The sequence below is a fragment of the Falco punctatus genome (assembly GCF_963210335.1).
Source record: "Falco punctatus genome assembly, chromosome: 4".
Lineage (NCBI taxonomy): Eukaryota > Metazoa > Chordata > Aves > Falconiformes > Falconidae > Falco > Falco punctatus.
In genome coordinates, this window is record NC_137583.1 from 44,184,728 (window position 1) to 44,208,310 (window position 23,583).

The 23,583-nt window shown below is 44.4% G+C and overlaps 3 protein-coding genes across 14 annotated transcripts in view; all 3 read left to right on the forward strand.

Annotated features, from left to right (window-relative positions):
- Positions 1-8,133, forward strand: part of MYO9B (myosin IXB) — a 44,938-nt gene extending 36,805 nt beyond the window's left edge. For 7 of the 11 annotated variants that reach the window (XM_080386794.1, XM_080386792.1, XM_080386795.1 and 4 more), the window contains 13 exons: positions 142-318; positions 786-827; positions 1,358-1,469; positions 1,653-1,723; positions 2,167-2,359; positions 2,692-2,820; positions 3,434-3,539; positions 4,278-4,409; positions 5,365-5,488; positions 5,948-5,995; positions 6,521-6,660; positions 6,945-7,072; positions 7,218-8,133. In XM_080386794.1, coding sequence (XP_080242920.1) covers positions 142-318; positions 786-827; positions 1,358-1,469; positions 1,653-1,723; positions 2,167-2,359; positions 2,692-2,820; positions 3,434-3,539; positions 4,278-4,409; positions 5,365-5,488; positions 5,948-5,995; positions 6,521-6,660; positions 6,945-7,072; positions 7,218-7,657 — 1,842 coding nt within the window. In that variant the 3' untranslated portion in view covers positions 7,658-8,133. Of the gene's footprint in view, positions 1-141; positions 319-785; positions 828-1,357; positions 1,470-1,652; positions 1,724-2,166; positions 2,360-2,691; positions 2,821-3,433; positions 3,540-4,277; positions 4,410-5,364; positions 5,489-5,947; positions 5,996-6,458; positions 6,661-6,944; positions 7,085-7,217 lie in introns of those variants that run through there. The other 4 variants (XM_080386798.1, XM_080386796.1, XM_080386789.1 and 1 more) reach the window with 4 other exon arrangements.
- Positions 8,134-8,266: 133 nt separating this feature from the next.
- On the forward strand, positions 8,267-13,042 carry USE1 (unconventional SNARE in the ER 1). The gene is made up of 8 exons (XM_080386859.1): positions 8,267-8,855; positions 9,059-9,108; positions 9,499-9,577; positions 10,092-10,244; positions 10,469-10,487; positions 11,226-11,256; positions 11,487-11,649; positions 11,871-13,042. Exons 1-8 carry the CDS (start codon positions 8,754-8,756, stop codon positions 12,051-12,053), a joined length of 780 nt encoding a protein of 259 aa, XP_080242985.1. The 5' UTR covers positions 8,267-8,753; the 3' UTR covers positions 12,054-13,042.
- A 140-nt stretch (positions 13,043-13,182) lies between these two features.
- INSR (insulin receptor) overlaps positions 13,183-23,583 on the forward strand; it is a 64,261-nt gene continuing 53,860 nt past the window's right edge. Inside the window, exon 1 of one of the 2 annotated variants that reach the window (XM_080386810.1) lies at positions 13,183-16,686. Coding sequence is in view for 1 of the 2 variants with exons in the window: in XM_080386809.1 (XP_080242935.1) it covers positions 21,181-21,259 (79 nt within the window). In the remaining variant the exon portion in view is untranslated. The other variant, XM_080386809.1, reaches the window with a different exon arrangement.

Consider the following 23,583-nt stretch of genomic DNA (forward strand, 5'->3'; position numbering starts at 1 on the left):
TGTTTCTGTCTTGGGCTGTTATCTTTTACTTTAATCATGAGCATGCTTTCTCACCTCTGAACTTAAGCACATAAAAATATGAAACTGTCTCAGTGGTATCCAAAAAGACTGTCTTCTGAGTAATATTTTTTCATTGTCTAGAATGGGCAAATCCATGTTGGCTACAAAGATCTGGTGGAAAATTACCAGCTTTTAGTTACAAATCTGGCCAAAAAAGGGGAAGAGAAAGAAGTCAAGCTGGTTTTGAATCTTTTCCAGTCCCTTCTGGATGAATTCATCAGAGGATATACAAAAAAAGAGGAATCTGAGCAGCCCAAGGTATAAAACTTTAGTCTGTTACTGGCTTATGGGATGATTAAACAGTGTTACTCTCATAAGATAAGAAACCTGTGTTCCCTCAGAAACCTTTTCCATAGGGTTCTTCATTATTTGTAAAACACTTCTGATGCACAAATCATGCATGTAACAAATTCTGAATGCTGGTACACCTTTTTGGAATTGTTCATTATTTAACTCACTCAATATTTTCAGAATCTTAAACGTTTGTGCATTTTCTCTGAAGGTTTTAGAGATGGAATTGCTTTATTGTCAGGCAGTGAGCTCAGCTGATTTTTAGGAAGTTGACAGAGCTCAGACAACCCTTGTTGTACCAAGCTGAAGCTGCAGTATAGTGTCTCAAATGTCTGGAGGTGAAGAAGAGTCTGGGAAACTGAGTAGGGAAAAAAAAAAAGGCAATGGAATGTCTGAATTGCAGAGACTAATGCCAGTTTTGTATTCCACTGCAGCAAACCAAAGCTCGGAAGAAGAAACGAAAACAAGATTGTGCAGTAAGTACTTCTTTCTTGTAATAATCTAAGTCCTCAGCTGCAATCACAAGAACACAGAGAAAAACTCTCTTGACAGAGCTTGACTTTTGTACTGAAGTTCCATTTTATTTTGCATGGTAAATCACTTAACTCTTTTATGAAGATATGACACAATATAAAACTTTTCCATCAATCAAAGATCTTTCTTATGCAGTGATAGGTGGTACTTGCTTGTCCATAATATCTTTTAGAACCTAACGGTGCTCTCAATTACAGGACTGTTTAAAGGAAAACAACTACTAAATGTTAATAACAAACTAGAGCTAATGTATTGCACTGATGAACTTTAACCAAGGCAGCAAGTCAATTATGAAATGATCCAGCAAACCCAGCGAACTGCCTTAAGATAGGGTGACATTCCGTTTCAAGGTCAAAGCCATCAGCTGTAATTGTAAAATAAAAGGGAAAATCTAAGATGGGGTAGATAGTTCTATTCAAAATAATTTTAAAAGGCAAAAAAAGTCCATTAATTTCTTCCTGTCTTCCACCAGATTGAAGAACACAATGGCCATGTATTCACAAACTACCAAGTGAGCATACGGCAATCGTGTGAACACTGCTCATCCTACATCTGGCCCATGGAAAAGGCCTGTCTCTGCAGTGGTAAGTAAAAACACCTCATTCGTGCCACTTAGTTTACAATACGTGCAGATCGCTTGTAACTTTGGCTGGTACAGGTAGGGCTTAGTGAACAGTACGTGCAGCTTATATAGTAAGTGAATAAAACAAGATACCTGGCATTTTAACATGATTTGGAATGCTTGTAATCATTGCTTCTTTCTCTAGTTTGCAAGTTGACTTGTCACAAGAAATGCATGTCCAAAATCCAGAGCAGTTGTACATCCTGTGGAAAAAAGGTAAGAACTGGAGATCTGGCATGTGGTACTGTGATACCGTAAGTGATGCATGCAAAATGCTGCATTTTTTTCCTCAGCAAATGAACAGTGGATGTCCAGGTGCTGAGTAAAAATTGCTTGAACAGTTTCCTTTTCTGCATATAGGCAGAGGCAAGCCCTGCAGTTGCAGAAGCAGAACACTCTTCTAAAAGAAGTTAACTTGGGAACTCTTTCTTTAAAATGTGTGCTGTGTTGGACAAACTGTTGGAGAAATCGTTCAATGTGTGCCATAAAGTTTCTTTGTTGCTGCAGCTCAGGAAATCTACCTTATGATCAAAGACTTGTAGCAAGTCAGAGTAAAACACAGCTTTTGTTTCTGGAAGCATAAGCTATGTAGCATGAAACAATGGAATTTTCTAGCTTGGGAACAGGTATTCACAGTGCTTGACCTGTATGAATTCCAGAATGAACAGGATGCAGAACCACGTCATTTTGGAGTGTGTGTGAGTTCCCTGACCAGTGAGAGAAATTCAGTCCCCATTGTCATGGAGAAGTTGCTGGAGTATGTGGAGATGCACGGCCTCTACACAGAAGGCATTTACAGGAAATCAGGATCAGCAAATCGTATGAAGGAGCTGAAACAGTTGCTGCAAGCAGGTCAGGCAATGTTGTCCACCCTTTTGACTTCCTTGCGTGATACCAATTTTCCCTGCAATTCTCTTCTACCTGAAAGTATCTGGCACTTACACTAGTGTTTTTTAAAAAACAGCCTTTTGGTGGCCATGCAGGCTGTTAGTATTTTTCTTGGCTGGAAAAAGCTGCTTAGTACATATAAGTTAATATCGGCAGACTTTCTTTTTTGTTGTTGTTCTGAATTGCCACTTGGATTCTGTGAACAGGAGACTTGAGTAGTTCTAATCTTACTTCTTTGGGGTCCCATTGTGTACATCAAAGGAATGAACTGCTCTAAAAAAAACATTAATTTTCAGATCCAAATTCAGTGAAACTGGAGAATTACCCTATTCACACGATTACGGGCATCCTTAAGCAATGGCTACGGGAACTACCAGATCCACTAATGACATCTGCACAGTACAATGATTTTCTCCGAGCTGTAGGTAGGTTTTAGAAATGTTTGAAACAATGTTTTTTTTCTTTTAACTCATTATGTCCTTGGGAAAAGAAACTTAAGATGCTCATGCTGGCTAAACAATTTCCTTCCAGTACACTTACAGCAATGATTTTAGACATTTTCTTTTTTTCAGGGAATTTCTCCTCTAGCTTACTTGACCTTGCTTCAGGATTCCTGGTTTTTGTTGTGTAGCGTAATGTCACTATACAACTGCTCTTTCTAAAAACAGCGAGTGTGGGAATAGTTTTCCTTTCACACACAGTTTTTTCTTCTTGATGTTCTGAACTAGGTCTAGATATGCAGATGTCTCAAATCTTTAGATTCATTTCACTTCAGCGGGATTAAGGCAGCCTAAATATCATTGGAGATCTTGATGTGTCACTTGATGATTGCGAACAGCAGTAGCATCTGAAAAGGCAGGAAAATTGCAGTGCCACAAGGGGTGCTTTAACATCCAGTTGTAACAACTGGTAAATGAAATGACAGTGTGACTTTTAAGAATTTAATCTGTTATCTGTTGCAGACAGTTTGCGACAATGTCAGTACTTTCCACAGTGTTGCACAGCAATTATGATCTTGTGCTTTCTCCCCTTGTGCAGAACTACCAGAAAAACAGGAGCAACTCTGTGCCATTTACAGTGTCCTTGAACAGCTTCCACAAGCAAATCATAATACCTTGGAGCGACTCATCTTCCATCTGGTCAAGTAATGAGTTTAATTACTTCATTCAGAGAGAAACTCCCGTGTGACTTTTTTTGAGTCCCTCTTGGAAGCTTTCTAAAATCTTTTGAGCATCAGTGTAGGGAGTGCTGGTTTAGAAATTAAAGAATTTAAGTCGACAGTTGTGCTTAAAGAACAGACAGGTGCTTACTTCTACTGTCTGGTGAATTTCTATCAAATCAGGTAAGAACAACTTTGAAGACAAGGTCGATCTGAAAGACTTGGCGAGTCATCTGAACACCATGATTGATACAGATGGGTACACAGTGAGCTGAGGATGTTGGCATACTTGGTAGGGACTGTGTAAGGATTATATATGCTTGTATGTATGCCAGTCTTAGGAGCAGGGATAAATGGTACTAGTAAAGGGATTGCCCTTATCCAAGGAACTTGAGAATTTTTCAAATGCCTCTCTGAACATAGGAAGAAGGGATTTTTAAAGAGAAGGTGCTGAATCACCAGACATACTTTGAGAGGCTACCAAACTAGCTTAACCCTGGGTGCCTTCTTGTTTCTTTTTCTGATGCATGAACTTTTGTCTACTTAGTAGGTGTGAAATAATTTCAGAACTTCTTTAGACTGCTATACATACTTAGTACCCTAGAAGCCTCCGTACATGCTATTTGGGAACTGTCAAAAGTTTAATCACATTGCTTGTATTCTAACAAGGCTTGCCTAAAATCTTTTTTTTTTTTCTTTGCCCCCCTCAACATTGAATTTCAGAGTGGCTTTGATAGAAGATGTCAATCGTATGTCACCCAATGCCTTGGCCATTGTTTTTGCTCCATGCCTCTTGCGTTGTCCTGATACCTCTGACCCTTTAACAAGCATGAAGGATGTTTCAAAAACAACCATGTAAGTTTTAGCAGTCTGCTGCAAAGTACTACTTTGAAATACGGTGGAAGGCCAGTACTGCTGCCTGCATTTGTTACAACCTTACTCATATCCAGCTGAGAAACTGAGGGATAAGAATTGCTAAATTCTAGCTCAGCTAGTGTTGCCAATTTATGGGCCCTTCTCTGAGTTGTTCCACGTGTCTCAGGTTTACAAAGCATAAAGTAGGATGACTTAAGTCTTAAATATCAGGTTTGTATTTTAAGTCAAGACAATTTTGGTGGGATTGCACGCTAATCGTATACATTTTGCTGAGGCACAAGCCATAATAAACAGTAGGATATAGAATTCAACTGTCTCCTGCATACTTGGAAACCCCTGATAACTACTTCTTCATTGTTCCTTGAAGAAGCTTCTGTCCTTGATCCTCTTTGTTCTCCTCATCCTCCAGCAGCTCGGACTCTCTGAATGCCCCTCGCCATCCTCACTACATGGCTGGCCTTGCATCTACCTCCAATGCAGAGTTTGAAAAATGACAGCTTTTGGTAACTTCTTACTGACCCATGGGGCCATAGAGGTGGAAAAGGGTAGTTGCAGGCTTGTTCGTGTCTGCCAGTCTGTGCCAGCACAGGGAAGACAGGTAGAAGATGCAGAAGCAGTTAGCAGCCACGGTAACGTCTGTTTGCTTACCACTGTTGTGTAGTCAGTGTGAGAGGCTCTGGGGTTATCCCAGGAAGAACATGTGCCATTACCTTTAACACTCTGTCCTGTTTTGCTTGCTGTATTGGACTGTTCACCCTGTTACCAGGCAGTGCTACTCCTTTTAAGGCATCATTGGGACATTTTGATCACAGGCCATCCACATGTGTGCATGGCAAACATCCCCAAACCTGGAGAGGCACCTCATCCCACCATGGTTGTCTCCAAGACTTTTATAGTACGAGGCTGCTCAATAAACTCTTGCCCTTTTGTCCAGGTGTGTAGAGATGCTCATAAAAGAACAGATAAGGAAGTACAAGATAAAAATGGATGAAATAAATCAGCTGGAAGCAGCTGAGAGCATCGCTTTTCGACGACTCTCATTGCTTCAGCAGAATACGGTAAGTGTTGAAATAAACCACAGAAACACACCATCCAGCAGAAAGCATCCCACCAGTTTCTTGGGAAGGGATGTGCAACTTACTTATCCTGTCCATCCCATTCTGTAAGTGAAAGATCAGTTGCACAATAAGAAGAAAAGGGATTTGGGCTTGCCCAAAGCTGTAGGTAGGAGGTAAATAATATACAGCTGCACGGGAGTCTGATAAATGTAGAGCTCAGGAGTGGGGATCTGCTCTTGTAGTGGTCAAAATCTATTCCCTTATAATTCAATCAGCAGAACAAAGATTGCTGAGTCTTTTACAAGGCAAAGGAGTTCCTTCACTCCAGAGATGGATGGTGGGCAAAAATATGCTGCATTCTATTAGGGCAAATACACTTTTTCTTTTGTGTTTCTTGTACCAATTAAACCAAACTGTTTGAAGCTACATATAGTGAATTTGGTCTTCATCTCTCTCTAGCTCTGGCCTGTAAAACTTGGGTTTTCTTCCCCTTATGAGGGGATGCTGGTATGTACACTGCCTGCGTTAAGAATGCATGGGATTTTTTTCTTACAGTACTATTGCATGACTAAAATACTTACTATGTGTATTGTAACTTGGTTTTAAATATTCTTTTGAACAATCGAGACTGCATGTGTTGATGCAACTTTCTCCCCAGACTGCATGCAGGGCTGCTGACCTGTCATGACTCTGGTATTTTATAGACATTCTGAATGTAACTTGTACTGAAAATAATATATATTAATATATAATTATATATATATAATATTACTCATAAGTGACTACTAAAACTGAGCTGAGGCTGGCAAATCAAATTACCGTGCTTCAAAAAAGGTAACAAAATACCAGAAATCAGGTGAATAGAAAAATTTATATTACTTTTTGAAACATCTGTACGGGTAACTAACAACTCTTCATCAATTCTGTCAGCCTTTCATTGGAATTATTCATTTGTCTTCCACCTTGCCAGACAGTCAAGATTTGTATAGCTGCTTATGACTGAGAAGTGTTTCACACAAATTCGTCTTGCAGAGTAAAAGCTCACAGGTCAAAGGAAATGATAGTGGCAACTCAGAACTGGACTTGCTGCATGAGGAAGAGGAAGTTTCTGAAGCCGATAATCGGGAAAAGGAGATTCTCATTGATCGCATACAGTCAATAAAAGAAGAAAAGTAAGTCGCCCTTTATTTCTGTAGGTCATGCCCTTTGCAGTTGGAGGTAACACAGATAATAAAGCAGTATATGTTTTGTCTAGAATGGTCCAGTTAATTCTGTTCTATAGACCTTTATGAAGGTGAAAAGGGAAATACAAAGGATTAGCTGAGAGAAAATACCGTGAGAATTAATATTTAATGACTACTTGCAGGAAGGCTTACCCCTGAATATGAGCTGCATGAAGTTGTTCATATCAGAGGCATTGTCTTTCTAGAGTGCTACAATCTCTGTTTTGATGCAGGGAAGATATAACTTACCGGTTACCTGAGCTTGATCAGCGAGGCTCTGATGAGGAAAATGTAGACTCCGAGACCTCGGCAAGCACAGAGAGCCTGCTTGAAGATAGAACAGGACGGGTGGATACCGAAGGTCAGTACTAAGGTAGTATGTGTTTTTTTTATTATTCTACATCTTTCATTGCATACAGCCAGGTGACCAGATGTTATCTGGCCATAGTTGCTTGTATCAAGTTTTATGCGCGCTTTCAGTATCTAAGTATCTTGTTTCTTTAAAGCAATTATTGGATTACACTGCCGTGCTCAGAACTCCAGTATGTCTGCCAAAGACATTTGCAAAGTGCCTTCTCTTGTGCAAACCTCTTCAAATTCTTCCTCTGCATCCCTGGCTTCAAGACACAGATCATCTTTAACACTGCCCAAGATTAAAGTGCCCCGTCGAACTCCAGTGATGCCAACAGCAAATATAAAACTTCCTCCTGGGATTTTCAAATGTACAGAATCCCAGGGCAGGATTTCAGCTAACAAAGAGTCACCAATAATGGTGAGACAAAGGGAGCAGCCAGCAAGGCGAACTGATAAAATCCACTCTGTATACATTGCACAAGGGTCTGCCATGGTCCATGCTCAGGAACTCTTGGATGAGTACAAACCAACAGCAAAAGTAAAACGGAGGTTTTCGGACCCTTACTCTCACATTCCCTGTGTAGAGAAGTGAAATACTTAAGCTGTCTGGACTTTTTTTTTTAAGTTGACTGCAACTTTGGCTTTAACCCTTTGAAGGCTGTGAACTTAATTCACATTCTTTTAAGTGGCTGCAGGGAAGACAGCCTGGACATGTACTGTACTGTAAGGGTTAAGCAGAGTTGTCTAAAGCAAATATTCTTCACTTTAAATTAAAACCCTGCAAAGGAAGTAGAACGTAAAACTGATGTTGAGTAAAATACATGTGTTGAGTGTACAGGGAAACGTCCCCTGATTCTGCTACCCGGGCCTTTTTCCATTTGCCTTTACAATGGACTCTAACAGTGAGTTTGGATCAGTGTGTTGCCTTAATTTTTTATTTTTTTTATGACAGTTTTCTTTGTGGTTTACAAAACTGTTAATGTAATAGCCTTAACTGAGACCAAAATATATTAAAAATGTTTATTAATACATTGCACTTTTAAAAAATACACGTGTTGGTTTCTAAACGTCTGTTTTGTCTAATGAACGGTTTCTTCCGAAGGAAACCTTTAATCTGAATTGCATTATCATTGTGAGTACTTGACAAACCATTGGGAAAGCACGAAGGGCAAGCCCCTGGTGTTCCTCCGAGTATTTTGATGCCCTTGGAGCAAACGAGCAGCTCAGCACGCAGCCACGGTGCAGGACCCTGGCACGATGCGGAGCCGCCTCATCCTCCCCACGCTTCACCCCGTGCGGCACAACCCCAGAGGACCAGATGCGATCTGACATCAAAGGTTTGGAAGCAGCAGGCGGTGCACAGCAGCCCTTCGGAGCTGCTCGGGCATCCCGGGTCCGTCGGCCTTGCGTCATGCTGAAGCGAAGGCAGAGCACAGTTCGGGCGCTGCTGCCTCCATGGCTGTGGCGGTGCCACCGCGGCACGGCCGCAGTGACCCAGAGCAGCAGCCGTCTGTGGAGGGCTGGGTTGGGTTTAGGGTGGTGATGGTTTTAAATAAAGCGGCGGTCAGAGCGCCGCGCTAGAGGCCGGCCGGCCCGCCCCGCGCCTCCCGCCCCGCCCCGCCCCAAGATGGCGCCCGCCGCCCTGCCGGAAGTGGCCCTGAGGCGGCTTCCGCTGGCGCCCGGCCGCCATGGCGGCGACGCGGCTGGAGCTCAACCTGATGCGGCTTTTGAGCAGGTGCGAGGCGCTGGCGGCCGAGCGGCGGGACCGCGAGGAGTGGCGGCTGGAGAAGGTGAGGCCCGGCCCAGCTTTCCGCACCGCGGGAGCCTCCTGACTCTCTGGCCCCGCAGCAGCGCGGTGGGGCTGCTGGGAGCACACTGAGGCAGCGAGTGCTGTGCAGCGTTAAAACCACAGCCTGCCGCTCAGCCATGCAGAACCCCCTGCCAGACAAAGTTTTTGCTTAATACTGTTGTTTAAAGGCTTTTTTCTCCTCAGTATGTGGCCGCTCTGGAAGACATGCTCCGAGAGCTGAACAAGCAAGCCAGGTGAGTCGCTCCAAAGTCCGATGGCAGGCAGGTACCTTGGGGTTTCCTTCACCTTATACTTGCAAGACACGGAGCCCGCAGACACCGCAGCAGCACCTACATTTCCCTGTGGGAATACCAGGCGGTGAGGGAGAAACTGTGCCCGCTAAGAGCTGCCACACTGCACTGGCCTGGCATCACCTCGGCCCTGTGTGGGCCCGTGCCCGGCTGCCAGGGAAACGGGGCATCCAGGGAGCTGCAAGTATGTCCCTAGCCCGGGGCTACTTCTCTTAAGAAGAACTATGCATTAGGGTTCTTTTTATTTCATTTTATTTGTCACTTAAGTCACTTGAGCAATAGAAAATACTGATAACTTCTGGTTTTCATATTCTTCCTCTTCAATTTCAATAGCAAGCCAGCCCCAGAACTGCTGAATGAATATTCTCGCAAAGTGGACTTCCTAAAGGGGCTTCTAGAAGCTGAAAAATTGGTAAGATCTGTTAGTTCAGCTTGAAAAGACTTAAGTGTTCTATGCTTATGTTCACCTTATTGCCTGGTTCCTATGTTTGCCTTTATGTCTCAAAGTAACACTTGTGAAAATCTTATCAGGCAGTCTGTGTAAAAACATGAATAAATGTATAGGGGTTTGGATATTTTTTTAAAAGGGGGTATTGTATGAAATCTGAAACTTCTGCTATTGGAAAGCAAAGTACATCTTCCCTGCATACTTCTCACTTCTTGGATGTGTGAGATAGAGGGGCAGGTCCTGTCCTTTAGGCCTGATGCCCCTTCTGGATGGTACCATGTGTGTCTGGGGAGCTGTGAGATGCCAATAAGCCGTACTGCAATTACTGCAGGTGCAGTCAGTGCTGCTGATCAGACAGATTTCACTGTTCTATGGGAAGCAGCTACAGAAGGGCTCCCTGCATCCTTGTTGGTCACACACCCCAGTGACCACACGCTGCAGAATGTGATATTCATGACTTGTTTCATCCTGCTCACAGTCTTCATCAACTGAAAAGGCTCTGGCCAATCAGTTCTTGGCCCCTGGACGTACCCCTACAACAACCAAAGAGAGAACCCCAGCTACTAAAACAGTTCATCTGCAGACAAAGGCTCGTTGCACAGGCAAGATGAGGAGTGAGCTGCTTGGTACAGTATGTTTTGGTGCTGCTGCTTTTTACTGCTACTTTATATATTGTCTCCGATTGCATTCAGTTGCCTTTGGTGGCTGTGCCTCAGGCTGGGGGTGGAGGGGTGTGTGTCACCTTTTCTGATTTGGATAGTCTGCTGGACACAGGCACTATGCTAGACCTGGAGGACTGGCTTTTATCACTGGCCCTTTGTAATTCTCTGTTTTGTTTCTCTTTCTGCCTCCCAGGACCCCTTGACTATCGATGGTAAGTTTAATCTGTTGTTTAATTTTAGTTAACCTGAGTCTTACAAGGGAGAGAAAGAGGAATGTCAGGTATTAGAGATTGGCCAAAGTGTGCTTTTAATTTAGTGGCTCACTTCTTTTCAAGATAGACAATTTTAAAAACAAACAAAACCAAAAACCTGAACAGATAACAACACTTAGCTTTCATCAGTATCGTAGCAGGGACTTTCAGGAACCTGTTTTTCTAGAATTTGTACAGAAACAGATGTTCTAGTTATAGAATTAACAAGGACAATTTACCTTTGTTGTTAGTCCTGTTCTGAGCAAATCATGTGATTTTTAGGCGCTTAGAGTTGGCGTTCTTCAATTCCCCTTAAATATACAGCTGTGTTATTCATGTAGGGAACTGGTAGGAATTAATTTGTGGTTTCCATAGCTACTGTTACAGTGGCTGGAGCTAGGCCAATCTGATGTGTCCTGAAAGAGAGTGCCAAGACACACAGGCTTAAACCGTGCCCTTGGGGATATGATTAATCTCTGGGTTTGTTTTCTCTCAACCATACTTTTGATGTTATGTGTTGTCTTTTCCCTGTGGAAAGTAAGTAGGCATTAGAAATCCATATTCCCTGGGGTAGAGGACCAGGTAGCATTTGGACATCTGAAAATCCCTTACAGAAATCTTATTTCTTCAGCCTATGACTGCACAGGAATTTATAACGTGCTATAAAACACAAATGTAACTTTTTTTTTTGTCTTCCAGATTATGAGGACTTAAACATAAGAAAGCGAAAGTAAGTAAAAATTTCTCGTTCTGATGCTTAAGTGTTTGGGAATTACTTTCCCAAGAACCTTTAAATCACAAATGTACTTCATCTAGAAGTACCAGCAACCTGCTGGTAGAAACTAAAATATGATGACTTCTTGTTGTTTTGTCAGAGTTGTAGAGTTCTGGGGAAACCTTGGGAGATAGACCCACAAGGAAGTACAAATACCAGTGTTTTTTTCCTTTATGTTCTTGCAGAGGCCCTGCATCTGATGAGAAGCAGTCAGCCGTCGAGCTGGATGCTGTGTTACAGCACCATCAGGATATGCAGGAGAAGTTAGCTGAAGAAATGCTAAGTTTGGCTCGCAGTCTCAAAAACAACACTCTGGCTGCACAGAATGTGATAAAACAAGATAACCAGGTAGCACATGTTGAAGTGCTTGCCTCTCAGTTTTGCAACCTAGAAGGTTAAAGTGCCAATGTGTTAAATACTGTATCTATAACTTCAGATTAAACTGGGGAGATGCTTGGAGGCAATACCTGTCTGCTTTTGTAGCACAATTACCTTTTCTCAGTTGGAAAAAATAGCGGTCGGGACTTTTAAACCTGAGTTTGAAACCATTTGTTCTCTTTGTTCCTCAGACACTGTCGCATTCTCTCAGGATGGCAGACCAGAACTTTGAGAAGCTCAAGGATGAATCTGACCGCCTTGAACAGCATGCAAAGAAATCTGTCAACTGGCTTTTATGGATAATGTTAATTGTAGTTTGTTTTATATTCATCAGCATGATTCTTTTTATCAGGATTTTCCCCAAACTAAAATGATTTTTTTTTATTATTATTTATTTAAATTCCCAGAAGTGCGGTTGGAAAGCTCAGCTGGTATGATAAATGTCAGCAGTCTCCTTTTCACCTATCATGTTCTTAAAGAGGCTGTCCAAGGCTTGCCCTTGCATCTCTGTCTTGTGCAATCACTGGATTCAGTGAAGGGTTTCGTGAGGAAGGCTTTCTTGGATGCTTGGTTACTTTTTACCTAGTGAATACTGTTGCCTGTTGAGGGGAGAATGGGATAACATGGCAATTTACGCTGAGCTGCTGCTAAGTTCTTTAGCGTATAAGTATACTCCTGTTTTTAATGTGGCTGTGGCAAATGTTAAAATTCCTAAAAGGCGTTTACTTGATGCAAATACAAGTAACAGTTGGAGTCTTACAGTTTTTCCTGTCTTTACAGCTTTACTGCGCTGAACTAGGACCTTGCTGCCAACAGGATATTTAATTACAAAGTTATGTACATACACAGCTGTAGGGTATAGAAAGAGAATGCTGCCATTGAGTTGCTTGCCTGGCTCCGATTCAGAGAGTATCAGCAGGTAAAATTATTCTCAGACTCAAATTTTTCCCATATGGGTATTTGAGACTTTGGACTTGGCAGTCTTCTTCATTTTAGACTTACTACAGAAGGGCTGAAGTTGCTTGCTGTTGCAATGTTTGCTTCTTTTTTTTTTTTTTTTTGGTATGCACAAATGTTCTCACTTGCTCATTGTCTGTTGTTGCTGTTGCATCAAGAAAACACTGTGACCCTGGCACAGCAGAATGGTACAAACAGTACTCTCCATATGGTGTGAACCTCACCTGTGCAAACATCTTTTCACTCTTAAGATGTGGGCAAAGGAAGCTGGTGTCTCCAAGACAGAAATAATTTTTTAGAAAATTAAAAATTCAGCCTTTACCTTTTGAGACAAATTGTTCTGGTCAGGAGTGTGTCAAACTCATATTCCTAAGAGGTCATTACAATAAAGCAGATATAAAATAAACTGGAATGAGTATTTTTTTAAATGCTGCTACTGCTAGAGAGCATGCAGTTAAGCAAGGTTTGTTGTGACAACGTAAAAGCCATTTCAGGTGCTTGTGATAAGCTAAAAACAAGCCATTCTGCATCTGTGCGGTCATTAAGAGGAAGTGAGGAGCAGCAGGTGGCCTTTGCTGAAGAGCCAGAGGGTTCCTCTGCCGTGCCTGTCGCAGCTCGGAGCCACCAGCTGGGTGTGCTAGGCACGTCCGGTGATCGCTGCGGCCCTGGCTGAGAGCAAGGGGCGGGGAGGAGCTCTGTCACAGCAATGGAGTTCTTACAAAAATCTGACTGCTGCCTTGAACGCATCCCAAAGTAGCAGGCTCTGTTTCAGAGTTGTTCTTTGTTCTTTCCCAATCCAGATGTGTTAATGAAGACAGTTAACTTTTTTTATGTAAAGCATTTTTGTTCATGTAATAGGATGTTTGCAATAGTATGCCATTCACTTACAGATTATCAAATGAGTGATTATACTATGAAATATGGCTTTTTATTCTAGCTGCTACTCTGTGTGATATCCTCATTCTGTTTGAGCAAACTAGTTACCTTGAACTTTATAGAAATGTAGCAATCCATTTATAGGCATTTCTATTTTTCCCAGCAGTTTTTCTTCAACTGTAACATTTGACATCTCACTGTGCTTCGTTAGTGAATGCTGTCACCAAATTATTTTTTAATTCTGATTGGTTACTACTCTCCCTGTGGGCATCTCAGTGCTGGGCTCTTCTCTTAGAGCAGAGGTTGTATGTAGTGCCGGAATGATTTTTGTGATACAACATTAGTTCTTCATCATTGATAATATTTTCCCCTTTATTACTTGAGGGTTTTTTTTTTCCAGCTTGCAAAAGACTTGCTGTCATTGCAGCTGAATTTTGCTGTCAGCCATGTGTTGGCTCTGCTTTTTGGCACTTAGAAATTAGAAGTTCATTTGGAAAGACCTGAAGGGGAACTACTAGTGATAGCTCGCCCCCAGGAAAATATCCACCCCTCCAAGACTTAACAGCCATTCCTTTACCAAGAAGCCTGCTAGGAAATCAGTTCAGAAACACATGCTGTTTAGCTGTTGACATTTTGTGAGTGTTTGTTACTTTGAAGGGTAAACTGCCAGAACTGAGACTGAATTCTGTAATTACTAGCACCTTTTGTGATATCTCACATGACTGTTGAGCGCAGTGCCTCCAGTGCTGCACAGAGCTTCTGGTTACCTCTGACCCAGTGGAAGAATGTTACCTTCTGCCCTGGCAAACCCAACGGATTAATTGCCTCAGTGGCCAGCAATCTCCCTGCACGCAATGGCTGTGTTGTCAATTGGCAGTTGCAGTCTTTTGCTTTTCTTGAGTTCCTTTAGTGATTAATAGTCATTCAAAAGCACTTTGGAGATCGGTTCTGGTAGTATTAGAATAAACAATCACCCAAGGCTTTGTGACATGTCATAGGTGGAGTGACAGTTTTTATTTTTGACTAATTATGGGGGGGGCAGGGGTTGTGCGATCTGTCACTTTAGCCCTCGGCTCCATTTTGTAGCATGGGGCTCTGATGTGCTTCCGTCTACAGAATAACGTTATATATAGAAATAGCTTTCTGTGAGAGTTGCAAACATTGTGAAGTGAGAATTGCTTAACTTTCCCAAAAGCTTGGGAAATCCAGATGGAGAGATGTTTATCAGGCATAGGGCTGGGCCTTCATTGGCTTCTTGGCAGACTACCTACTTTCAGAGAGCAAGTAAAAAAAAAAAAAAAAATGTTGGAGACTTAGGTCACGTCAGGACGGTGAATGCACCATTTCCGAGCCTGGCAGCAACAGTAACCACGGGTCAGTCTAAGCTTTTCTAGCAAACATCCTTGGTGATATAGACTCCTTGTATTATAATACTTAATGTTTAAGTGGTGGCCTCCATCACAGCTAGATTTGATGTTTTGGAAGAGTTGTTTACAGTACATAGTCTTTCAGTAAGGATGCGGGAATATCAGGACCAGAGTGCTGTATACAACAGTTCCTGTGGCTGGGTAATCTCAGCTTGTTTTGGGCATATGTTGCCCGGGCTTTACGTTGCAAAGTCTCTGCTCGCAGCCTGTAAAGCCTGACATGCAGCTTTTCCAAACTGGCAGCTGTTCTGCCAAAAGAGGGGGTATCTTGTAAAAGGGCAAAAACAACAGAGTGGTATTGCTCACCATGCAATACCAGGCAAGTCACCTCTGTTCTGTCTCTGATTATGAAGTTTCACGTCAGGTTTCCAGCAAAGTCTTATGATTAATAGTCACAAGCACGAAAAAAATTTTAACCACAATAATATAGCAGATAGGAGCAGCAAATAATAATCGAATTTCTTGGTCTACAGCAGAGTGCTGATGCCATGCCACAGTCCTACACCCCAGTGCAGGGCAGGTAGCTCTTGTCCTGATCTGCCACATTGCTGAGGCTCGGTGTGTGCTCACCGTGTGTTCCCACTGAACAGGAGTGACATTAAAACCCAACTTAGCTAAATCAATACCACCTGTCACATGATGCTGCCGTGACATTTCTGGCATGCGCGCTACCTCCTAATAGGAGGTGGAAGTGGGAAGCAGCAGCAGTTAGTGAATAATGGATCAGATATGCCTGATTTGTAACGTTTACAAAGAAAGGGCGTGTCTCCTAGCTACAGAAAGAACTGGTTATCAAAATGGGAACTAGAAGTTCTGTGTCATTCAAAATGCAGAATAAGAGATAAAGCAGCATGGAGCACACAGTTGTGGTTTGCTGAACTCCCCTGTGCTGCCTGGAGTGCTGTCCCTCCAAATTTGGCTCTGCATCAGTAAAAACATGCGTTAGTGTAAAGAAATGAAAAAAGGAGACAAAGCAAGGGGTGGTGAGTTGTAGGTTAGAACTGGTGTAGCCAGTTGGTTGCCTGGAGCGTGGCATGCCCATACCACGTATTAGAGTGACGCTGTTGCAGCCGCTAACTTGCACGTGGTTGCTGATAGAGAACAGCATGCCTGGCAGCAGGGGAGTAGGTTGTGCAAACTAGGTGTGGGGTTGGCTTAGGTGTACCTGTGAGAAGCTGTAGGAGAGAATGCTGGATGAGGGGGCTGAAGGCCAGATACAGATCTTTCTGGCTGTGTTACAGCTGGGCCCTGCTTGCTAGACACAGGTTGGGAATGCTGAACTGTAGGGTGGTTTTTGTAGCAATGAAGAAAAACTGAGGTTCTTTTAAGTTTAGAAGTTTGATGCCAAATTAGAACAAAGATGTTCCAACAAGGAATGGAAACAAAGTCCAATACTGCATCTGCCTCTGTGACATCCAAAAACTGAACAAAACCAGAAACTGGATAAAAGATGATAAGACGAGGCAATGCTGCAGTAGGCCGTGAAGAGCTGTGGTTTCTTTTGCATCCTTCATCTCCAGTTTCTTTCCACATGTGACAGAGATGCCCTCTGCCACTTTCACCTTGGGCAAAGGTTGTATTTGCTAATGTAACAATAGAATTCCCCAGAAGGATCTGACAGTGTTTCCTGTTTCAACAGTAAAAAACTGTCCTTAGCACAAAAAGTGACCGGATCTTCATCCTCTGAGCTTTCTCCCATCAAGAAAGGAGCAGTCACTTACTGGATTTGGTGCGGACGGAAGGAAGGGTAAGAAAGAAACTTTGTCAATCCATGACGTGAAGTATTTTATATTAAGAAATTTGGCAAATGGTTGTGTGTGACTCCAAACAGGATGAGATACATTTTCCAAAATTGGCTCTCCTGTACTCTCAGGTTTGGGTTTAGTCACTGAGAAGTCAATTCTGTAGCCTTTACAGCAACATCCTGCCAATGCTGCAGAGACTTGGCTATTGTGGGCTTCAACAGCAATTCTTTTGCATCTTCAAAGGACAGGAGGCTGAATAACGTGCGTACTGCATGGTGAGAAACTTGTGAGCAGGCAAGTATGTTTGACGATAAAAATAGAGCAATCTGAGCAACAGTGTAACTATTCACCTAGGCAGTTGCGACCTGTTGTTAGGATCAGGCAGCGCTGAATGGTGGATGAAGCAGAAAGTGAGAATTCTGACTCTCAGCTCGGCCTTCTGGCTTGCTGCGTAGCTTTGGCTCACTGAATTTCAGCTCTGTTGTTCTTAAAATTACTTAGAATTACTACCGATGTATCTTCTTAGTGAGTCAACTGCTCTAAAAGCTCCTTTTGGGCACAAAGCTTTGTGTTCCTTGAATATTCCAGGGCTGATTAATTAGCATGGAACTTTACTTTTGTAACCCACCCACGTGTTTGGTTCCAGTGCATATTTCATGAGAGAAAGATGTATTTCGTTCTCAAGACACACAGCTTTCAGCAAGCGCAGTGTCTTGGTGATGGGGAAGTCAAGCTGTGTTCTCTCTCATGTGCAGTTGCGTCAGTACAAGGATGACTGCAATCCAAGGGTAGCATGCAAACGCCCATGCATTCAGCGTCCCCATGCTGCTGCAGACAGCAGGCCCTGCAGATAAGACTTTGAAGAACTGTGTTCTTGGTGCCTAAGCAACTTTGTCTCTTACCTTTTGTTAACTTGAGCAGGGGAAAGCTCAATGAAAATGATGATAAAGCTGGCAGCTTCAGCCCTTTCAGAAGGTAGGGAGTAAAGTCGAGCTGGTCTACAAAGTCATCTTCCGTACTCATTTGTGCAAAGGTGGTTCCTCCTCTAGGGATGTTGCTGCCAGGGGTGGGCTTCCAAGGGCTTCAATTCCTAGCAGCATCGATCTGGAGGAGCTGGAATCTGTTTAGGATGTTGGTATGCTTAGGCTGGTTTCGTGTGGAGGCATTTGTAAGGCAGAGCAGTATGACTGTGTTTCCAGTCTCACAGAAAAGGAAGCTTGGGACACTGCTCCCAAAAGTTGTTTGGGTTTCTTTGTTTTTTCCCTCAACTTTTGTGGGCTATGTAGTAGACCAGTGCACACGGAATGCAAAAACTAGTGCAAGGTTTGGGCCCCAACATTTTTTTTTTTTTGTGACAATATATGTCAAAGTTCTTTTCCACGACTTGAAGACATGCTAGATGGGCCATGTAAAAGCAGCATAATCTGAAACATCTTTGGGCATGGTAACGTGTCCATAGCCCTAGGCTATTTTAACCTTTATATTTTTGTATATTTATAAGAATAAGCAAAGAATAAGGGCCTGCGTTTATTATTTTCTTTTTAAATGGTGAATGCCATTGTTTGGAGGGCACTGACCCTACAGACAGACATTATGCACCTTTTATGAGGAGGCATTAGACATACAGCTTTAAATTGCTGTTTCTCTGGCTTTTTGGTACCCTTTCAGTCCATCCTGTGATTCTTGGCAGCTGTGAAGTGACTAGAGCAAAGAGGAATCCATGGAATGGCTCTTTTTTGGGGATTTCAAAAGGAATGGGGCTTTTGATGGGGCCTGTAAACTTACTGCATTGTCTTGCGATGTACTGCTTTCATACTGTATAGTATATAGCACTTTTACTGGGTATTACCTCAGCTGAAATGCCATAGATGACAAAAACAGTAGTGTGTTTTCATGAAAACACCACAGTGGCGTTCCAGCTCTGAAAGCACAATAAAAATTTGCTTTTTTTTTTGTTACACTAATTTTCTAAATAGTTTCAAGACTAAAAGATCCCTGCCTTCCACATGCACTGAGGATTCTTTAGACAGAAATAGTAACCTGGCTGATACTCTCTGTACAATTTTGTCCTGTGAGGAATATTATTCAGCAAGTGCACACTGTTCAGGTATGTAATTATAGATAATCTTCTGCATCAAAGATTAAAAAAATGTTGAAAGTTAGAAAACAGAGTATTATTTCAGAGTTCCGTACCCATTTTCCTTTCCTTCCCTGGCAGTTGATACTTCAGAGATTTATTTAAGGAATGGATCAAAACAGAAAAAAAGTTTTTGTGGCGTCAGATAGGTAGATACCCTCTGTTTCCAGTCTCTGTATTTATTTTCTTCAGAGGATTCAGAACTGAACCCCAGTAGTTTGCAAGTGTTACAGTTCATAGCAGATACTTACCACTGCTTAGTTACACGTTATTTTAACTAAACCATGAAACATCTGTGGAGGGGAGAAAGAATGTTGTTGAAGAAAGGAGTCCTATTTAATATATCAAACCAGTGACTTAGTGGTTTCTTGAATCAGACATTAGAGAAGAATCTGCAGTGCAGCTATTAGGAGAGAGAAGAGGAAAAAAAAAAGAAAAAAGAGTAAGCAGGTGCTGGCTTAGTTTCTCAGCACCCACATTGCTGCTGTTGGTTTATCTGATTGCAAAACTAGTGTACTGTAGCATGATGAATATGTAGCAGTGAGCTTATGGGAAAGATGCTGGAAAGATTGCACCCTGATATTCTTAATCAGTAATTAGAAACTAAAAATAGTATTTGATGGAAAGATAATAAATCTGTAGCCTTTAATCCTCTGGTGCCAATCTGTAAGGTGATATCATTATTATATGAAAGGCAGTAAGAACATAAGTGTGTAAGCAAAAGTAGGTTGCTATTACAGTCCCATTACAAATTCCACATGGCCCAAGCTGTCTAGATGCTGTTTGGCTCTGTGTGTTTTGTGCAAAGTCTATAGTCATAAAGCAGGTTAATTTGCAAGCAGAGAACACATAGTTTTGTTGTTTATTTCCATTCCTTAACTGCCCTGACTTCCTGAAGTGTTGTGAAATGAGTTAGGTGCTGAGTCTCTGCTGTACTTGTGCGTCCTAAGCAGTCGTCTGTTCTTGAGAAAATGGCAGCATGAGCAAAAATGTGGGGGATGTGTTCCCACAATGGCAGTTCTGATGCACCAAAGGCTGAACCGATAGCGAACGTGCTGTGCAGACACACATCTTTTCCTGCTGTAATGGTGACAGAGAAATCGCCGCCACTTAAGCAGGGCCTTTCATCTTAAATAGTTTGCAAATGCGAAGATGTAGTTATTGTTACATGGGTACCATCACAGCTAATACTGCTCAAACTCCGGTGATTCAGTTGAATCGGGCCATCGGCCTCTCCCCATCCCACTGGGAAACCTCAAAGAACGTCAGAGGGAACCATACCAAAATAGATGTGATTTCATAGACCAGTCCTCCTCCCGTTCACGACTGTGTAATATCCCTGTGACAACTGCAGCTATTCTTTAAACGGAGAAGTAACACAAAGTATTTAAAATAGTGCAACCTCTCTTCCTGCAATTTGGTGCCTAGAAAAAGGAGCCCATGCCAAGTGCCCTGCTGGCCACCACTGGGCTGCCTGCTGGCCCACCAAGCAAGACACCTAATACAGAATCTCTTGTAAGGTGAAGATGGTGGGGGAGAGCATTGAAAGAATGCTTATTTACCAAGAATTTTTGGACTAAAAAAGCTTTAATGCAGCAGTTTATAACTCGGTGTCTTGCAGAAATGGGTGGAAGCGAGTGCCAGGTAACTGCTATCATGGCTTAGCACTGCTACAGCGCAGAGGTGATTAAAAAAGGAGGCAAAGGCAGCGAATGCTGAATCCCACCGGGAAAAAGACAACCAGAAACTAGAAGCGGCTCTGATCTGGGCCATGGCGGCGGTGCGCAGGAGGTGCCCCCCCCCCGCACCCCCTTTCCGAGGCTCTGAGGCCCAGGCGGTGCAGGGGAGGAGGGGCAGGCCCGCGGGGACAAGGCCGCTCTCCTGCCGCGTTCAGGCCCGCCGCCCGCGCCCGGGCTCCTCGGTGTGCCTCGCTCCAGGCGAGGCCGGACCAGCCCCGCGGAGGCCGACGGCGCTGCCCCCCTCGGCGGGCTGAGCCCCCGGGGCCGTCCCCGGCAGGTGGATGTCGCTGCTCCTCCCCCGTCCCGTCCCGTCCCCTGCCCGGCTCCGCGCCGCCTCTTGCCGCCGCCCCGCTCCGCTCCGCTCCCAGCTGACGGGGGCAGCCCCTTGTTTACTGGCCAGGGAGGCCGCCGCCAGCCCGGCCTGCGCTGGAAGGGGCCGCCGCCGCCGGGGCTGCCGCGGAGGAGCAGGGAGGAGCCGGGCGCTATAAAGGGGGCCGCGGCCGCCCGCCGGGTCTCTCACCGACAATGCGAAGCCGGGCCCGGCCCCCGCTCCCGCCCCGCGGCCTCTGATTCGCCCCCGCCGGGACTCGCCGAGCCGCGGCGGCTGCAGCGACGCGGGCATGGGACCGAGAGCGGCGGCGGCGGCACTGGCCGTGGCCGTGGTGCTGGCGGCCTGGTGCGGCCGGAGCCGCGGGGAGAGTGAGTGCGGGCCGGGGGCGCGGCCTGGGCGGCCGATGGGGCCCGGGCGGGCGGCGGGGCCGCGGCCGCTGCCGGAGGGGGTGAGGCGGGCGGCGCGGGGCGGTGCGGCCCCGCTTACCCTTTGTACCTGTTCGGGGCGAGGCGGCGGCGGCGGCCGCGGAGCGGGGCCGGCGGCTGTGGCGGGGCCTGCGGGGCCCACAGCCCTCCCGCGGGGGGCGGCGCGGGTGACCTTCACCCCGCGGCTGAGCCCCACGGTGGCGGTGGGGCGGCGGGCGCCGGGAGGGAGGGCTGTCGCTCGTCCCCGGTTTCTCGCTCGTCGGGGCTTGAGGCCAGCGGGGCCGCGGGGTGGGGGGGTGGTGTGCCAGGCTGGGGCCTCACCCGGGACCGGAGGGGCTCAGGTGTGAGGAGGGGCGCGGCCCCCGATCCCACTCCGCTGTCGGGAGGTGTCGGTGTGGTGGGGCTGGGGGGTGTCCTTCCTTCCCCGCCCGGCCTCCAGCTGCCTCAGAGCCGCGGGGGGGGGGGGCTGGAGCCCCGAGGTGGGCAGCGGGGTCCCCGGGGGCGCCGGGTAGGGGTGTAATGATGCACCGCAGGTCGCAAGTGCGCTAAATCCACGGAGTTTGATGTACGGGAGGTCACAAACTTGCTAAATCCGCGGCAAGTTTAAGCCTTATGAGCTGTTTTGATGGGTCACGTTAAATAAACTTGCATGGGAAAATCTTCTAGTTAGAGGTCTTAATTCTGGGTGATTTTTACAGATGTTCTTTAATGAAAGGCACGTGTTTGTTTAAAGAGAGCTGACTAGATACATAAACTCTCCTGCAGACAACCCCACAGCCTACCTTTTAGCTTTCCCATTGGAAGAGCTGATAGCAAGAGAATCAGTGCAAGCGCGGACAGTGTGATGAGGGGCGGTTTTGAGATGTGTGTGATACTCAGGGAATAAAGCAGGATGTATCCTTAAGACAGCCTGCTTTTCCCAGCAATCAGACAAGTTCTATATTGCAAAAATAGCCTAGTTTCTTCCTCAGTCATGTTCTTATGCTGGAAGCCTTAAAAGAGACCATTGGTATGGTTTTAACTTGGGAGGGTAGGTTCCAGCTGGCAAGCGTGTACAAACCTGCCTGTTACAACAGAGAAATGGAAAAGGTGGTTGACATAAAACACTAGTAAATACATATACAACTTTAGTCCAGCAGTTCCTAATTTTAAAACATTATTATTATTATTACTACTACTACTACCGTGAATCTTCTCATTTATTTATTTGTATCATACTTGCTTTTTGGGCTGCAAGTGTATTTATGATCTTAACTCCCTAATCTTTGCTGTATTACTACAAAAATCTGCTCTCCAATTCATGGATGGAGAAACAGGAATGATGCACAAGACCAAGTAAAATCTGGGGTGGAATGTTTTTATGTCATTCATGTAGCGCAAATACTTTCTATTTTGCAGACAATTTAGATTATAAGGCCCCTAATTAAAAAGGTTTTCAGCTGCTATGATGTTTGACTCCATTTTCTGAGAATGATTAGAGCACACAGCGCTACAGTGTGGGGGGAAAACAACACGCTAAATGTGAAGGCCTGCATCAGCATGGCTGGAAGGGTAGATGCACGTACAATAGTATAAGCAAACAAGTTGTTCCCTGAGCAACGGAACTAATGAAGTCTGCTTTCTTGGAGATTTGTGTCCTGCGTTCTCTGCAGACGTGCCCCATGATCACGCTGCTCTCCAGCGACAATAGACCCCCCCATCTCTGAGCCCAACCTTGCACAGTTTTTCTCGTACCCTATGTCTTTCTCTTCCCCTTACTACTTTTAGGCAATGTCAAGTAAGAAGCTGGGGAAAGCATCATGTAGTATGTCTGTGGGTGGTTCAGCAGGCAAACTGGGGGATGGTTTGAGTTCACACTTAAAGCATCCTTTGGATGGAGATGATGAGTTTTTCCTCCTTAATCCATCCCGTTTTCCTAAGTCTTTCAGGATCATGATGTGTGAGAACTCTCTTCCTCTTTTACATGTGAATGAAGTTAGTTGGTGAGTTCAGAAGTTACTGAGAGGAGTAGAAGCAAGGGTTAAGGAAAGGAGACCTGACCTGCACATAAACTGATGATACATATATCTTGTTTTATGAAGAAAACCCAGTTTGTGTGTTGTGTTTTTTTTTATCACTGTGTAAACATATTGCAACTGCTTGAAATAAATCTCACACATGACTCATGCACGTCAATTCATTAGCTTTGGTATTTAGGGTGGGATTTACCTCATCTAGTTTTAGGCAGCTACCAACTCAGCAGCTAGCTTTGGGCTCCTTTTGTGATT

Bases quoted from the DNA above. Each gene is read 5' to 3' on its own strand.
- USE1 (XM_080386859.1), top strand. From the start codon at position 8,754: ATGGCGGCGACGCGGCTGGAGCTCAACCTGATGCGGCTTTTGAGCAGG. The intron at 9,578-10,091 runs GTAAGATCTGTT...TCCTGCTCACAG, and splicing joins TTCTAGAAGCTGAAAAATTG to TCTTCATCAACTGAAAAGGC. The intron at 11,650-11,870 runs GTAGCACATGTT...TTTGTTCCTCAG, and splicing joins TGATAAAACAAGATAACCAG to ACACTGTCGCATTCTCTCAG.